This window comes from Lucilia sericata, unplaced genomic scaffold (genome assembly GCF_015586225.1).
Source record: "Lucilia sericata isolate MDLA Ls3-8-SP2 unplaced genomic scaffold, ASM1558622v1 Contig000470F_arrow, whole genome shotgun sequence".
Taxonomy (NCBI): domain Eukaryota; kingdom Metazoa; phylum Arthropoda; class Insecta; order Diptera; family Calliphoridae; genus Lucilia; species Lucilia sericata.
The window spans coordinates 58,104-76,104 of NW_023994485.1; the positions used below are offsets into that span (position 1 = coordinate 58,104).

The following is an 18,001-nucleotide window of genomic DNA, read 5'->3' on the forward strand; positions in this document are numbered from 1 at the left end:
CAAAAAAAAGCTTCAAACGCGAATTAGTAATAGATGAGATCATTGTTTTTTAAAATCAAATGAAAAAAATCTATGGGCCATAAAATGATATATTGTGGCATTTAAGTGTGTCTACTTATATGAAAAAGGTAATGAATATAGAAGTATACAGTAAAAACTTGCATAAAGCTAGTTTTAACCCAAAAACGGTAAAACAAAAAAGCTAAATTTGCCCATTAAGAAAATATGATATCACCCAAAATTATAAATTTAGTATTAGTTAATTCAGCGGTTCCCACCGATTTTTACTTCGCGGACCCCTTGAAGAACTTATTTAATTTCGCGGACCCCCATACATATTTTGATATATTATTGTTCTAAATAATTGTCCATCCGAAAATTGACCTAGTTCATTAATCCCTTGGTCTAATAAATGTAGCGATGTCATATCTATAAAATATTCCCGTATATTGAGAACAGATATGGGGGTAGTGCACTAAATTATTAGTTAAATCAACTAAATATTATTTTTCAGGAGCTTAGTGGTAGTGAAGCTTATATTTTTAGCACTAATATTTTTTAGTGATAATGTTATTTTTTTAACTATAACTCAATTGAGTGGTAGTGTAGAAAAAAGCACTACACTCAAATAGTTAAAAATTTGAACAGTCACTAACAAAAGGCTTCAATAATTTTCTTTGCACTAATTTTTTTATGATGATGAAAGAATTTGTTAGACAATAAATGATTCAATTTTTTAAAAGGTACATCTATTAAAATGGAAAATACAGATTTTGTTAGCGATGGCACTATGATAGACCCTACATATGCAGTTATCCCAACAACATCTCATGCTTTAAAAAGAAATGGTTGAAACAAAACTTTTGCCTTCTTCTGCTCAAGTATAACGATGTTTTCTTTAGCGGATTGGTGAACTCTCCTCGGAAAATTAAATTAATTGGTTAATTTTGTACCTCGATTGCCACGTCATCTGCGTTGCCAGTTGCCAAAATGATGTGGTTACTGGATGTTTTTTAGGCGATAGCTTGGAACCTTTGTAAATAATGAACGTTTTACTTATTAATAATATTCGTCCAATGAGTTTTTGGTTGACTTAAACCATTTCTAGACTGTCCTATTAACTTAAACTTTCAAATGAGTGAAACATTTCTCTGTTGAAAAAAAAAATAGTGCAGGAATATTTTTTGAACTAATAATTTAGTGTAGAAAAAATTATTTCACTAGGCTGTAAAAACAAATACTTTAACTATTTTTAGTTAAAAATTTTAAATATCACTATCACTATTATTGAATGAGGCTTATATTTTTCAATTCATCACTAAACATAAATAAAAGTAGTGAATAATTTTGAACTACCCCTAATAATTAGTAATAGTTAAAAATTAGTGCACTACCCCCATCTCTGATTGAGAATATATAATATTTCAGATAGGTTTTCAATTGCATGTTTTAAAGATAGAATGACTTCTTTGTTGATATGTTAACATGATGTTTAATTTTATGATCGTGAGATCTTTCATGTTCATTTTCTTATCAAATATTGTCACATGTGCTTAAGGAGTCACGTTTCAAAAATTTGTTGCGATTGCAAAGGGTGAACTGAGTAAGTGAGCTATGTTTTCGGGAAAATAATATAAGAAAGTTGGACTTCTTCTATGTTGTTGCGGAATGCATTATCCGCATAATATATGATTTGAACTCTTTGTTAAAGTACTGTGAATTTGGAACTTAAATTTGAATTTTAAAATACCAACGAATTATTTTACTTCATGGTTTTTGGCTACATATTTACCCGAAACGCTATGGATTTTCTGATGTTAATTTAATAATATGTATTGGTCGACAAAATCAAGATAAAATCTGTGTATCAAGTCGGATTGGAATATTTATAAAGAGATGCATTAAGAGTCACCTCTGTTTTGGATATATATAATTTTAGTCCTTTCAAACAAGAACACTTTTGCTTACAATTTGATAAACTTAAATCTGTAATAAGCTTGTCTTTGAATTGAACTTCATACTCCGGAATACCAGTATCCCTAATTTAATTGTAAGGCAGAGTATTATTTGTCTGAAATAAAAACCATTATTTCAGTACATATACAGGAAATAAAAATTACAAATCACGCAATACTTTACTTTATAAAAGTTATACAATAAATTTGTAGGACCTAGCTTCTTCCTGATAAACAACCGAAACAATAAAATTCAAAAAGTCACAAAAAATTTGGGATTATTGCACAAAAATTGGAGATATTTGCACATACATATTCATGTTTTTTTTCGTTCGTCTTCGCGGACCCCCTAGGATTTTACTACGGACCACTAGGGGTCCGCGGACCCCCATTTGGGAACCGTTGAGTTAATTTATAGGGTTTCCACTGTATATTATATGAAATAAATATGACTAAGGGTGGTTTAGATGCATTTTGAATTTTACTACGTTTCAATTTCAGTAATAATTCTCTCTCAATACACCAACCCAAATGTTATTATAATAATAAATATTTATTTTATGATGTCATTTATGTTCCTTTATATGGCCATGTAACACTGTTGGCCAGTGTTAAAGAAAGTAACGCAAGTTTAAGGAAAAAAAGAAACAAAGAAACTCACATATAAATTAATTAATTAAATTGCATTTAAAAGTGTCTTTCTTTCTTTATTCGCATTATTTGTGCTTTCCTGAAAACGCAATTTAATTTCATTATTACACTCTTATTTTGTATATATGTATTTAAATAGACTTTGGATGGATGGGTTGGATAGATAGAGAGACAAGTTGTCGGACAGATAAAGATACTACTGCTGCATTGACTAGATTTGTTTTGTAAATGCCAATGAACTTTTTTATATCTACGCATTTTTTTCTTTAATTTACTGACGACTGCTGCATTATATTTATTCTTTGTGCAGAATCTCTGTTTATTGACCATTACATGATTGTTGTTTTTGTTGTTATAGTATCTGTTTTGTGTACATTTGTATATATTTTCTTTCTTAATTTTTCTGCGGTGTTGTTAAATTGTTATTTTGTTTTTGTGTTGGATACCTGAACTTTGTTCTCTTGTGGTGAAAAGAGGAGATATGTTTTCTAAAAACTGTGGTCGGCAAAGAGAAAAAACATGATACATAAAAATCTTGTAAAGTATCGGAAAAGAAGTTCTTTGTTTCACGACAATTACATCTTCGGAAAGACTAGAGTTCAGAAAAAATATCGTTCTTCTCATCGTGCTGCGAAAGGCAAAAGTTTTTTAAATACTTTTTGAATATTTTACAGTTCAAAACATAGTTAGTTTGTTAGTTAGTTAATAAGTTAGTTAGTTAGTTAGTAAGTTAGTTAGTTAGTTAGTTAGTTAGTTAGGTAGTTAGTTAGTTAGTTAGTTAGTTAGTTAGTTAGTTAGTTAGTTAGTTAGTTAGTTAGTTAGTTAGTTAGTTAGTTAGTTAGTTAGTTAGTTAGTTAGTTAGTTAGTTAGTTAGTTAGTTAGTTAGTTAGTTAGTTAGTTAGTTAGTTAGTTAGTTAGTTAGTTAGTTAGTTAGTTAGTTAGTTAGTTAGTTAGTTAGTTAGTTAGTTAGTTAGTTAGTTAGTTAGTTAGTTAGTATAGTTAGTTAGTTAGTTAGTTAGTTAGTTAGTTAGTTAGTTAGTTAGTTAGTTAGTTAGTTAGTTAGTTAGTTAGTTAGTTAGTTAGTTAGTTAGTAGTTAGTTAGTTAGTTAGTAGTTAGTTAGTTAGTTAGTTAGTAGTTAGTTAGTTAGTTAGTAGTTAGTTAGTTAGTTAGTTAGTTAGTTAGTTAGTTAGTTAGTTAGTTAGTTAGTTAGTTAGTTAGTTAGTTAGTTAGTTAGTTAGTTAGTTAGTTAGTTAGTTAGTTAGTTAGTTAGTTAGTTAGTTAGTTACTTAGTGTATCTTGTGGGAATCGAACACACGTCCATGAGAGATTACTTAGCTCAATAACTTTTAATGTAAAGTTGTTGAGTTATAAAATACATATTCCGAATATTTCATCAAACTCTATGAAAAAATATACATTCTGTCTGATTAAAAGAGAATGTTCAGCTTGATAATAACTATCCAGATTTTACGAAATCCCATATTCCATGAAAATTAAACATTTTCCTTAACCAATTAGATTCTGATCCCAATAGAAAATCACTGTATTCGACTACTGTGCACCTACCCACCTCCCCGCTTGAGACAACTGCAATTGTTATCTAAATAATTTTATTGTATACCTATGTAAACAATTGAATTGAAAAGACGATAAAATTGAGTTACATATTATAGTGCAGCAGCTACCTTTTTTCCTCTCATTATTTTCTCACTTTTAAACAATAAACAATAGAATATTTCAATTAATTTTTTATGTTTAGTTTGACAAACCATAGCAATGCAGTTGTCAGTCAGTGCATTCATCTTATATTACACGTTTATTTCATGTTCACGTTTAAATTTCTCATATTACTTGCATTTATCCAACCATTATTATTTGCTTAAATGACATACATTTATACAAACAAAATTCCAAAAAAATATAGCAGAAATATAAAACAAATCACGGCGGCATATAAAGTAACAGAAAATAAAAATGGTTACAAAAAACTACGTCATAATTTGTATAAAACGAGTAAAAATTTTACTGCTTTATACAATAAAATCAGTCTCTATATAATTCAATCGTATTTCAATTCTCTTATACATATTACGTAGTTTATTTTTATTCTTTATTCTCTGCTTTTATTGCATTTTTAAAATGATTCATACTTTAACCTAACCGCACCCACAACTACTAACAAACATTAGTTTTGTAGACTTTGTCTGATTCGTTTTTTTTTTTATTACTCTCACTCAGTACTACGTATTTATTACCTTCTCTAAGTCTCCACTAAGAAAACGGAAAAAACCCCCAGACAAAAATAAAAACAAAACATATTGGGTATAATACGAAATACTAACTAACCATGGTTTCACGATGTGTTGAACCCCACCGTCAATCGTCGTGTACTAATGACACGTTGTTTGCTTACGACGGACGAATGTGGTGTGTGTAGCCAGCAGAAGTAGTCTACCGTGTTGTTAAAATACCGAATATAACCTATGCAGGCATGTACCATGAGTCGTATACGTATGTTCCACATTGTTAATCGTAGTACTTTACTACACTATATCGCCCATCGTTGATTTCTGCATTATCTGACATTCTGGCATACATTGTACTTACGTAGATGTGTTTAGTATTTATAATTATGTGGGGGCATTCGGTCTCTCTCTCTCTTTCTCTTATTCTTGTCTATCGTTCAATGATCTTCATAGAGAGTTTTATTTAGTATTTTATAGTTTTTGTATAAAAGTAGTTTTTTCTCTAAAGAATAATTATGATTTTTTGTGGTTTTACGTTGTATTGTTGTGTTTTTTTTTTTACAAAACTGGACCTGCTGTGATGACGTCTATAGATTGTATATACATATGTATTTATGTATGTATATAATGAATGCATATTGTCTGGTTTTTAAATTCAAGTTTAATTATCCCTTTATCAGTTACAGTGGGTTTGGAAAACGCTTTATTATATAATTTATTCCCCTAATAGTTATAATGCCTATGGATCCTATTAACCCTAGTAACAGTTTTCGGGTGATTAAAAATAAACTTATTACATACTTACTAACTGAAAAGTTTAGTATCCGTAACACGATTATGTTATTCAGAATCTTATAGTTTTATAAGAATTTATGTTAATAGATCGATTCAGATTCCCCAAAAATCAGAAATTAACGTCAGCGATTAATTCTGAAGAATATTATTAAAGATGGAACAATTTGAAAGAGAATTAACGGAATTTCAAAATTACGATAATGTTTCTTAATATGTATATCGGTTAAGGTTATCTTTTACCATCAGAATATCATGAATACCTTCAGATCAATATATAACATTTTCGTTGTCGATTTGTCACATGATATATTGGATTTTCAAAAATCACCATAACCCTTTTTAATGGAAGTTCTTTTTACCATTTTCACAGATTGCCACAAAATCAAAAGGGTCTTTGAACATTATATAAATTTTTCACTTTGATTTTATCGCATAAGGAATTGGCCCACAAAGAGTATAATCCGAAGTGAAAAACGTTGCAATGTTGCTCCTGAAGACTATATCTGAAGAATATCATAGTTGTAGGGACTAGAAATTTCAAGGAATAGATAATATTTTAAAACTTCGATAACACTACTCCTACTCCGGTGGAAAATACTTCTAGCTGGTACAGCTGTCGCTGTATGGTTCTGGTCGGCCCTGAGCTAAGATCTAATTGTCATGGGAACGATACATGATTATTTTTGATGCATAATAATGATCGATCGGTCCAAATGCCTTGAGGCGAAAAAGAATTTTCTCATTTAAAGGATCTTTATTCACGAATAATTAAAGAACAAGCTTTTCCTTAGACGATTCCAATGATTGGAATGTTAATTCTCATGACCCATTTTCAATATCTTTGTTTTAATTCCAACTTAAAGTTTGACCCATTTTTACATAACTTTTGGAAAAGATCTTTCCTCTAAACCCACTGTATATACATTTATAATACATAACAACATTTTATCAAGTTCTTGTCTGTAAGTCTTAAAGCCCTATTGAATCCCTCTCTACTTCTCTTTATCACTAAGTACGTAAAAAGTAGTGTGCGAGTTCAAAACTTGTTTCCGACAACAAAAACATAACACAGAGAGGGAGAACTTGCTGTCTCACCAAAAGACATACAATCTTTTTTAATGTATCTGTATCTGTCTTAAGAAACACTTGAACATTTTATATTTGTATTAAGATCGTGTCGTGTAGGTTACGTTGCAACTTTAACACAACCTTTCAAAAACCAAATACGAAATTATAAAAACTTAACTAAACAGATAGAAAACAACAAAACTCATACATTTACTACACTCTCTTCTGAATGAGATACTTAACTATACTCAACCATAACTGACAAACCAGCCATCCAGCCAAGTGCTTTTGGGTTTCTGAGTCTTAAATTTCTTTGGAATACAATAGTCTATTTAGTCATTAAGTAAACGTCATTCCCTGAAAAACGTTGTGACGGTCTGCAGTATCGCCACGATTTACAAACATAAATTTCAAATCAAATAAACCAAGTTTACTTTTTGATTAAACACATACATTAGTTACGCTTAATTGCCAGTTAACACGCATCTTTTTTTATAAAAAAAAAAATATATTAAATTAATTGTTCCTTTGGCGCCAAAACAAAGAAAAGTTTGCCATAATACCAAATTACTTGGGGAAAATAAAAGTGTTCAATATAAAACAAAATTAAACTAAATTTATTAAAAAATATATAACAAATTAAATAAAAATGGCTGGTGGTAGAAAATTTTCACGTAACAATTCATCAGTACAACAATTGCCCGAAAGAGGACCAGGTAAAAATAAGTTAAATTTTTAATTAAAATTGAACAGAAAAAAACTTTCTAAAAGCAGAGCAAGCAAACAGCAACGTAATTAATTTGTTAACACAGTTATTGAAACAAGTAATCGTACATTAGGAAAATTTGAAGTGATAAGAAACTTATTTTATAGGTTATAGATAATATTTATTAAATTTGATTCTTGGAATAAAATATATATTGTATGATTTACTTATTTTCTTTGTCAAAAATGTTGTCAAGTTTAATATTATTCATAATTTGTTAATTATGACTAGTTGTCATTTATTTCTTATGTTGGGCAGATTGTTATTAAGTTTTATCTATGTTGTAATTATCCTGCTGTCATTTGTTGAATTTTATGGTAAAAATCAAGTGTTATAATACGTAATTAGTTTTGCAATTACGCAATAGCATTTTCTGATAACCCCTGACTTTGATATGCACTTTTTTAAATGACAGCAGAGCATAATATGCCTAGTTGTCAATTTTGCCTAGCTGGCAGGGTTTGCTACATTCATACATACATATTTACCTTCTAAAATATTTGAATATTTTTGACAGCCTACTGGGTTTGCTCTAATAATATTTGAGTAAAAGTATGACATAAAATCAGGTGTGTCATCAAAGTTTATTGAAATGATTAGTAATTTTGATAAGATTTATGCCCAAATAAGGAAAAATGTTCAATTAAAATACAGATTTTTATAAATATCCGATCCCTGTTGAAATGTTCGAATTTATTTGTGGCTTATAATATAAAATAGGAAGAAAAAGGTATATGTCCTGTGGTCCGTCGGCCTTTTTGTTCATGACAAAATAGTGACCGATTTGGTCACTATGAATACCTGAATACCGATTTTTTTTAATACTTATTCTGAAAGCAAAAGTGGAAGACCAAACATGGCTCCGAGACACGAATATTAATCGGCCTTTCACACTGATATGACACGAACTTTCAAACCTAAACAATAACATTTTGTTGCATGTTCACTTGCATTAATTTACTCCCATGTAAGGCGTTCTCTTTCTGGTTACCTCGGAATTAGGGTCATATAAAACCGGTTTAAAACTTAAACTTGATATTAATTAAATTTACTTTATTACTTAAACGTTTTTACGTTAATTTATTTTGATAGCAGACTTCATGAGAAAGTACTTTCCAACATTTTAAAAAAAAAGTTTTTGAGAATAAATCCCAAATCACTTGATATTCTAGATTAAGCATTAAAAACTAAACTAATGGATTCTAATAGTCTAACAGTCTATAATCTAGTGCCAAGTATATAGTCTAGTCTATAGTATAGTTTATAGTCTAGTCTATAGTTTAGCCTATAGTCTAGTCTATAGTCTAGTCTATAGTCTAGTCTATAGTCTAGTCTATAGTCTAGTCTATAGTCTAGTCTATAGTCTAGTCTATAGTCTAGTCTATAGTCTGGTCTATGGTCTAGTCTGTAGTATAATATATGGTCTAGTCTGTAGTATAATCTATAATCTATAGTTTAGTTTAGTCTATAGTCTGGTCTATAGTCTGGTCTAGTCTGGTCTATAGTCTGGTCTATAGTCTAGGTCTATAGTCTAGTCTATAGTCTAGTCTATAGTCTAGTCTATAGTCGTCTAGTCTATAGTCTAGTCTATAGTCTAGTCTATAGTCTAGTCTATAGTCTAGTCTATAGTCTAGTCTATAGTCTAGTCTATAGTCTAGTCTATAGTCTAGTCTATAGTCTAGTCTATAGTCTAGTCTATAGTCTAGTCTATAGTCTAGTCTATAGTCTAGTCTATAGTCTAGTCTATAGTCTAGTCTATAGTCTAGTCTATAGTCTAGTCTATAGTCTAGTCTATAGTCTAGTCTATAGTCTAGTCTAGTCTATAGTCTAGTCTATAGTCTAGTCTAGTCTATAGTCTAGTCTATAGTATAGTTTATAGTCCAGTCTAGTCTATAGTCTAGTCTATAATCTAGTCTATAGTCTAGTCTATAGTCTAGTCTATAGTATAGTTTATAGTCTAGTCTATATTCTAGTCTATTGTCTAGTATATATTATTGTCTATATAGTCTAGTCTATAGTATAGTTTATAGTCCAGTCTAGTCTATAGTCAAGTCTATAATCTAGTCTATAGTCTATAGTCTAGTCTATAGTATAGTTTATAGTCTAGTCTATATTCTAGTCTATTGTCTAGTATATATTATTGTCTATAGACTAGTCTTTAGTCTGGTCTATAGTATGTTATCTAGTCTATAGATTTGCGGAATTTATCACCGACTCTGATAAGTCATGAAATATTTCCATAAACTGTTAAAGAAATTTTCAACTGGATAACTTAAGGGCCGTTAAGCTTGATACGATATTGATCAAGTTTATAAATGAAAATTTCTATCATTATAAAATACCACTCTTTGGACCCCGGAAAGCGTTTACAATTTCTGGACAATCTTCCAAAAGTACGTTTAATTTTTCGAAGCACTATATCTTTAAAATAGTATCTCAAATCTTATCTCTTATTTGCGCTGTACGTAAGCTGCTATAGTGCAGTCAGTGATTTTTGTATAAAAATATTAAAGCTCTTATAAATATCTATAAACAACAGCAACAACAAAAAATACACGTTCTTAAAGGTACAACAAATATGTATATTTGTTGTTTAATTTTATATTTTATAAATATAACAAAACAAAATTTGTCAACGTGGCTTCCCCAATGATTTAAACACAACAATTGATCTTATTAATAAAATATAAAAAAAAGAAACACTAACAAAATTTTGTTATTGTTGAATATTTGTAAACGTATACAATTTTATTTTGTTAAGTGTGGCCAAAATTTTGTATTAACCTAAACAATTTTTTTGATTGTCTTCGGTTGTTTAGGTTGTTGTGGTCTGGTAATTGTGTTTTTTTTTTTTTTTTCATTCGCTAGCAAGTGCCACGCTTTCATTTATAGCCTATTTAATTGATTTCATATCATTTATAAAACATTTTAATATTAATAATTATGTTGATTTGTTTTATTTTGTTGTTAACAATAATTGCTGGGGGAATAAAGAACATGTATAAAAAAAAAAATATTGTTTATTTGTTAGATTCAGACAACGCACCCAATATTTGTACAGATTTTTTTCAAGGTTATCTGAAAATATGCATGTATAAATGTTGTTTGGGAGATGTTATAATCATTACTCTCCCTCTTCTCATTAAGTTGTTAGTACCATTTTTAGTCATAGACTTTAAAACAGCTTTGTTTTTGTAAAATTATTCTTAATTTAATTTATACATCTATTCTAGTCATAACCTGTGTGCGGCTCTTAGTGATAGTGAAATGTTATTAATAACTAGTTTGTAGGTTTGTTAGTTTTTTCTCTTTAACACAGAATTATGTATATGTAAATAAAAAAATTTGAATTTTAACACATTTCAGACAAATTAGAGCAAATTTTCTGTAGACAGTATGTGCTAAGCTTTTATAATTTAAAGAATTTTATTTCTGCTTTAAACTGTTTATAACTTGATTCCAATAATTACTTTTTACTACTTTTGTAATTTTCACTTGTCATTTTCAAACTCATTTCATAATGACATCATCATATTTGTCATTATGTTTTTTTTTTGTGAATTGTTACAATAAATGAATGAACAATACGCACAAAATTTTTTTTATACAATAAACAAGTCATAAAGATGTTTGGGTTAGCAACTCAATTCTATTATTATTCATTACTACTGTTTTTTTTATTTACTTTTTAACATAAAACTTTCTAAAATTTAAAGTTTATAGTTAAAAAGTATTGAAATTCTTATCAGAAATCTAATTTAAATGCACACACACACATTTTTAATGAGATTCAGTTTAGCTTTTCGTTTATTGTTTTTTGAATTTATTAAGTTTTTTAAATTTATTAAATATTTAATTTTAATTTTATTTTTTACCAGTTTGAAAGTGAACAAATTATTTAAATAATATTATTATATCAGATTTTTGCACTCGAATTCTAACAATGGGTCTAAAACAGGAAATAGAAATTTCATAAATAGAATCTGAAAAATCTCGTTTTGTTATTTTTGTGACTTAAAATTAAAAATTTTAGATAGATTTTATTATATCATTTAAATGACGCAAATTCTTCGTCTTTCATCTTTTTTATTGCTCTGACTTTTTCATAATTATAATTATATTAAAAAAATATTAAATTGAAAGAAATTCTTAGATTATTATTAGAACTAAATAATAATTCACGTATATATAAACGCTTAATAAACCTTAAATAAACGATAAATACACAGACCGACAAAAGTTTGAATAAAGTCGAAACCTTAAGATCAAGTTAGACGTTTCTAAAGGATTGGGCCGTGCTGAATCCGAATATTACTTTCTACATCGCATCTGGTATTAGAGGTATCGTGTCCTGAAATTTGTAAAATTGCCATTTTTGGTCCTCTTTGAGGCGGTATACCATTGCCAAGTCAACTTTATTTATAAAGTCTATTCTATCAACGTTAAAATTAAGGCTTAACATCTGATATATCATCTTTGTTCTTGAAGATATCTGCACCTTAATCTTGAAAACTCAAAGGTTTGCGGTATATTCTTGGTATTTATACCCTATAGTACTATAGTACGACATCTGTCCGTCCGTCAACTTCAACGGATGATATCTTAGAAACTACAGCAGATTTTTAAACAATTCAAAAAGTATTTTCATAAGAACAAATAGAAAATTTGGAATGTATAGGTTTTTTTGTAAATTATAAACGAAATTTATTGTTATATCAAGCTTTAGATGAAGATAATTTGAAGAAGAGAAAAGATATGTGAGATGTTAAGCCCTTATTTTAAAACTGATAGAGTAGACTTTAAGATGGCATACAACATTTTCGAAATAAAGTTGTCTTGGTGCTGTAACGTCTCAAAAAGGGAATGATATCACAAATTCCAATGTAATGGAGAAATTCGGAGGCAAGATACGGATTCAGCGCGGCTCAATACTTTCGAAATAAAGTTATAACGTCTCTAAAAGAGTACGTTATCTCAAAACCCAGATGTAGTAGATACATTATAGGCTTCTGTGAAAAAAAAAACGTTGAAATAGAGTATTTACATTTAACAAGTTACACATTATAGTAACGCGTCTGCTGCAGCTTATAAAGCGTAAAACGCGTTTCCACCTCAACGCGTGTTGTGTACTTCCACCTTAAGATTGAAGTTAAAATCTGACAAATTTCGTCCGCTGATTCCAAATATAAATTGGGATTATGTTCCGCATACAAAAAACACGATAAAACATAATTTTAGCCAAAACTTAGTATTTCTCTTTTTTTTACAATTCTTATTTTCAAACTATTTTGTACAATTTTAATATTTATTCTATTGTTTATTTTTCGAAAAAAAAACTTAAATTCGCTTTTTTTTTGCAATTTGGTAAACAAAATTTTTTAATAAATTATGAAAAAATATATCGAAATATTTTGTATTATATATAAGTCAATGCATGTGAATTTTAACTCTCTTTTTATCCATTCTCGGCCTTTTTATGCTCTTCTCTTCATAATTTAATGGAAATCCCCCACGCTTTTTATGCAAAATAAACACGAAAATAAAGACATTTTGGGGTTTTGTTCAAATAAAAATAAATTTCGGTAAAATGTTTGTTTAGGCGGTTAAAACGAACGAAATGTACACTTCAGATTTCGATATAAGTTTTTTCCGCGATCTTATAGTTATATCTTATAGGGATATGGTAAATAAAATGAGAAACAAACCAAGTTATAGCGATCGATAACGATCGAAATCTTAATAGAATTTATAAGAAAAATTTCCTTTGTTGTGATAGTTTATTCACAAGGAAACCTTGGGCTTAATTTTTTTTTACAAAGGGATCAACTTTGGACTAACTATGATAACCTAAACGTTGCACTTTTGACGTTTTGCCTCGTACATAATTTTCTTGTTAAAATGTTGACTTGTGAAAACGAACAAGAATTGTTCAGGAATGATGTTTTAAAACATTTCGAATTATTTTTATCCAACTTTAATTTTTTTTTACAAATCTTTGTTTTAATTTAATTTCTTATTTTTGTTAAAATTCTTTAGCCGTGTGGTCATTGATCGAATACCAACGATTTGACAATATAAAAAACTACTCACTACTTACTCTCCCACCTCCATATATGATTGAGGGAGGTTATAATAAAGAAAAACAACAAAAACGAAAAAAAATTAAACAAATGTTTTGTTTATTTTTAAACAATCATTCTCCTCTTCTACGTAAAGAAGAAAATTTCGAATTTTGAAATATTTCTCTTTTTTTCTACATTTTTTTTTGTTGGAAAAAAATTTTTAAGTAAAAGTAACAACGCCAGTCACTCAGTCTTGTCTCATTTGTACGCATTTAAAATTATAGATCCGTTCTAGCTTTTTTTAATAAAGTTTATATATATTTTTTATAAAGTGCATTTATAGTATTTCTTTGCTTCTTAAATTTATCTACAAATATGTCTACAAGTAATTCAAATTTTGTGTTTTACATTTAAAAAAAATACATATAATTAAAAGAAATTATTTTAGAAAATTTTACAAGAATATTTTAAAATTATGAAAAAAAAGAAAATTTAGAAAAATATTTTGTCTAAAGGTTGCATAATTATGATTTTTTTGAGTTTGTGTGTGTTAAGTTATTTTAGCAACTGTGTGTGTTGGTTGTCTCCTCTACGTTTTATTGTGCGGTATTTTTGGCATCTTTTTTTTGAAAATCTAAAAATTTTTTAATTTTTAAAATGTGTGCGATATTATCAATGATTAATGTTTTAACTAAATAGCAACAATAACACAAATTTATTATAGTTATTGTTAAAAAAAAGCTTAAAACAATTGAAATGTGGAAATTAAATTCATATTTCAGCGGAACTTTTCAATCGGATTAGAAATCTTAAACACTTTTATATATTTCAAAAGAAAATTTTTAATTTATAATAAACATAAACTAATCGAAAACCCATTTTGTTTCCTTACAGTGGAGTCCCTTATTTACTGGCGCGATGTGAAAAAATCTGGTATTGTTTTTGGTGCTGGTCTTGTCACACTTTTGGCCATTTCATGTTTCTCTGTCATCAGTGTATTCGCCTATTTGTCATTGATCTTACTGACAGGCACAATTGCATTCAGAATCTATAAATCAGTTATGCAGGCCATACAAAAGACCTCCGATGGTCATCCCTTCAAGTGAGTTATATTTTAAAACTCTTTATTTAAGAAAAAAAGGAGATATTAATAATATTTTGTTTTTGTTTTTTTCTTTCAGAGAATACTTGGAAATCGATTTAACATTGTCTCAAGAGAAAATCCAAAATATTGCTGGTGTTGCTGTAGCTCATGTTAATGGTTTCACTGCTGAATTGAGAAGATTGTTTTTGGTTGAAGATTTAGTCGATTCCATTAAATTCGGTGTTATTATGTGGGTCATGACCTACATTGGCGCTTGGTTCAATGGCATGACATTGGTTATTTTGGGTAAGTTTTAAAATTTGATTTGAAGAAGGTTCGAAAAGTAATTGAGTTTGATAAACTGGACTTGATGCGAAAGCGAAAATGTGAGAATTTGTGTGTTAAAAACATTGTATTTTGAAAACTTTTTCTTTCGAATCCAAATTAACTCCCTTGACCCTTAGGAACATTCATTCGAGAATGTAGATTGTCTTGTACCTAAATGTAGATTGTCTTTGGGGGATGTCAACAGACTCTCAACGGAGAAACTGGTGTCACTTAGAAGCTGGCTCTGCTCTCTGATGAGAAGCATGATATTTCAGTTATATTTGCTTACAGTTAGGGCCTCTTGTACTGACAAGGCAAGATGATACCAAAGGAGATACATGAGAAGATTGCCCAGAAATGGTTCGGCGAGAATCAGGCCTATTCTGATCAATAAACTCCCTGGGACTAATTATTCATAATTGGATTGAATTCCTAGGGCCTCTCCCGGGAAATAATTATTCATAATTGGATTGAATTCCTCTCCATGATATATTAATAACACTTAAATACATACGAAATTGTAGTAGTTTCTTTGATCTCCTGGGGAAACACGGCGCAACTTGCGGATATTATAAAGCGATCTTAATATCCATTTTATTTCTACACTCAATACTTTCAAAACTCTACAAAAAACTTTGATTTCTCACAACAAAATGCGAAAATTTCTCAAAAATCTTCTTATGTATACTAAAAACTGAAGTTTCTCGATATAAAATCAAATTTTACAATAAAATTTTTAACCTAACACTTTTTTCTCTTTACAGCCTTTGTCTCCTTGTTCACCTTGCCCAAGGTTTACGAAAACAACAAACAATCTATTGATACTTACTTGGATTTGGCCAGAAGCAAAGTAGCTGAAGTTACTGAAAAGTAAGTCCTCCTTTTCACATCAACAAAAACAATAAATTTCTAATATAAATTTCACCTAATTTCAATTTCAGGATCAAAGTAGCCATTCCCATTGGCAACAAAAAGCCCATTGCTGCTGAAACCGACAAGGACAAGTAAATTTCAAATGCAACAAACCAACCAACAACCACAATGTTGTAAAGCGACATAAATTTGTATTAACATCTTAAAAAGTAAATAAAAAAAAAACCAACAGAACAAGTTGAAGACGAGATAAAGAAAGAGGAGAAAGCAAACAAACAAACGCAACTTTACTATCTAATTGCAATTACATTTTTTTCTTTGTGTTAAGATAAAAAAACCCAAAAATAATTTACAACAAATGAAAACCAACAACAACAACATTTTTAATAACCAAATAAAACCATTTAAACAAACAACAAATCCTCAAAAACATAAAAATATATTTCAAAAACAGAAAACGTAACAAAAAAAACTTTATTGGTAGCACTTTAAATACAGAAAATTTTCAAACAAATAAAACTCTCAACGAACGATATACAATTTTATTTATTTTTTAAACTTTTTTCCCTGAAAACACTTCTTTCTATATATTTTGTTTTTCAAATCTTTTTTTTTTTCAACCTAATAGACAAAACAATTATTTTGACCTCTTAACTTTTAATCTACAAATTGCAAACAAAAAAAGAGGATATTAATAAATAAAAAATAAAACATTTTTATTTAACAAAAATGTTTGTAAACTGTAGTTTTGACTTTATAATGATGAAGTATATTTATAAAATTAATTTTTTTTTTTTGGCTGATAGAACGTTATGTGTCAATAAAAACTATATATATTTTTTTAATTTTAAATTATTTTTGAAAATATGAATTATATTATTATGATGATGTTTACCATTATAACTAATTGTATAACATTTTATTTGGTAATTTTATTAAAACAGATTTCCTTAAAAAAAAATTAAGAAATGAAGCATAAACCTTTTTAAGGAAAACTTTTTCAAAAAAAAAAAACAATGCAATTTCGAGCTGTTTTTAAACTCTTGTTTTTATTTTCTATATTTATAGTTCTTTATAAAATTAAAAAAAAAATTCCCCATAATTTGTTGATATTTTCTTTTAAAAATTGTAGCTTAATCCTTTGTTTATTAGTTGAAGAAGACTTAAATCTTTTATTATTATTATAATTATTAATTATGACATCATTACTAAGCTAATTAGCTAGCTACATTTACTTGAAAACCCAAGAATAATAAATAACATGAAGAAAAAACCAACAACAACAACAAATTATTAAGATAACTGAGAAATTAAATAAATAAAAAAAAACTTTAAAAACTTAAAAAAATTATATATATAAAATATATCAAAATTTTTTTATTACAAAAAGTAAAGATTTAAAAATTGTCCAAACAACAAAACTTTAACAAACAGGTAGTATAAAAATTATATATTATACACACACACATATAGACACACTCTAATACAGACATTAACGCTAAAAACAAAACAAAAAAACATTTTGATGTATTTAATAATGAATTTTATTTTTAATAATAACGATTCAAGTAAAAGAAAAACTTAATATTAATAAATGTTAGTAAATAAACAACAAATAACAACCACAATATTAAAACATTTAACAATTAAATACATTTATACAAACAAAATACATTAATTAATACTTTTTGCCTTTTATAAGTTGCTTAATACATAATTAAATAAATAAATAGTTTTGTTTAACTTTGTTATCATCAAAATGCCTTAAAATCAAAAAAAAAAAAATATTTAAAATTTTAATAAACAAAAAAAAAAAAAGAAACATTTTTATTTAGCAGAAATATTTTAAATTGTTATTTAAAGTATAAAAAATACTTAAACGTTAGAAGCCTAAAATTCTGCTTTAGTTTTTACTCAATTATGTTGCGCTTTAAAGTATGCTTTATAATTCTCATAAGCTATTAACAAACTCAACATCATACATCATAGCTCATTTAAGCCAATATTTCATTTCATTATTATTAAAGCATGTGCTTGTGTTTTTAAAACCTTTTTTCAGTTTTAAATGTTTTTTTCGTTTTTTTTTTTTTTTCAAGAAAAACACAAAACCTTTATATTATATCATTAAGAAGAGAACAAAAACGAATACAAAATAAAACATTGATTTGCCGCA

The 18,001-nt window shown here is 28.0% G+C and overlaps 1 protein-coding gene across 14 annotated transcripts in view; it reads left to right on the forward strand.

The window, feature by feature from the left end:
- LOC119605269 (reticulon-1-A-like) overlaps positions 1-16,930 on the forward strand; it is a 38,961-nt gene extending 22,031 nt beyond the window's left edge. For 12 of the 14 annotated variants that reach the window (XM_037958265.1, XM_037958264.1, XM_037958266.1 and 9 more), the window contains 4 exons: positions 14,439-14,646; positions 14,726-14,934; positions 15,720-15,825; positions 15,897-16,930. In XM_037958265.1, the coding sequence (XP_037814193.1) occupies positions 14,439-14,646; positions 14,726-14,934; positions 15,720-15,825; positions 15,897-15,963 (590 nt within the window). In that variant the 3' untranslated portion in view covers positions 15,964-16,930. Of the gene's footprint in view, positions 1-7,041; positions 7,433-13,787; positions 13,930-14,438; positions 14,647-14,725; positions 14,935-15,719; positions 15,826-15,896 lie in introns of those variants that run through there. The other 2 variants (XM_037958277.1, XM_037958279.1) reach the window with 2 other exon arrangements.
- Positions 16,931-18,001: the final 1,071 nt, after the last annotated feature.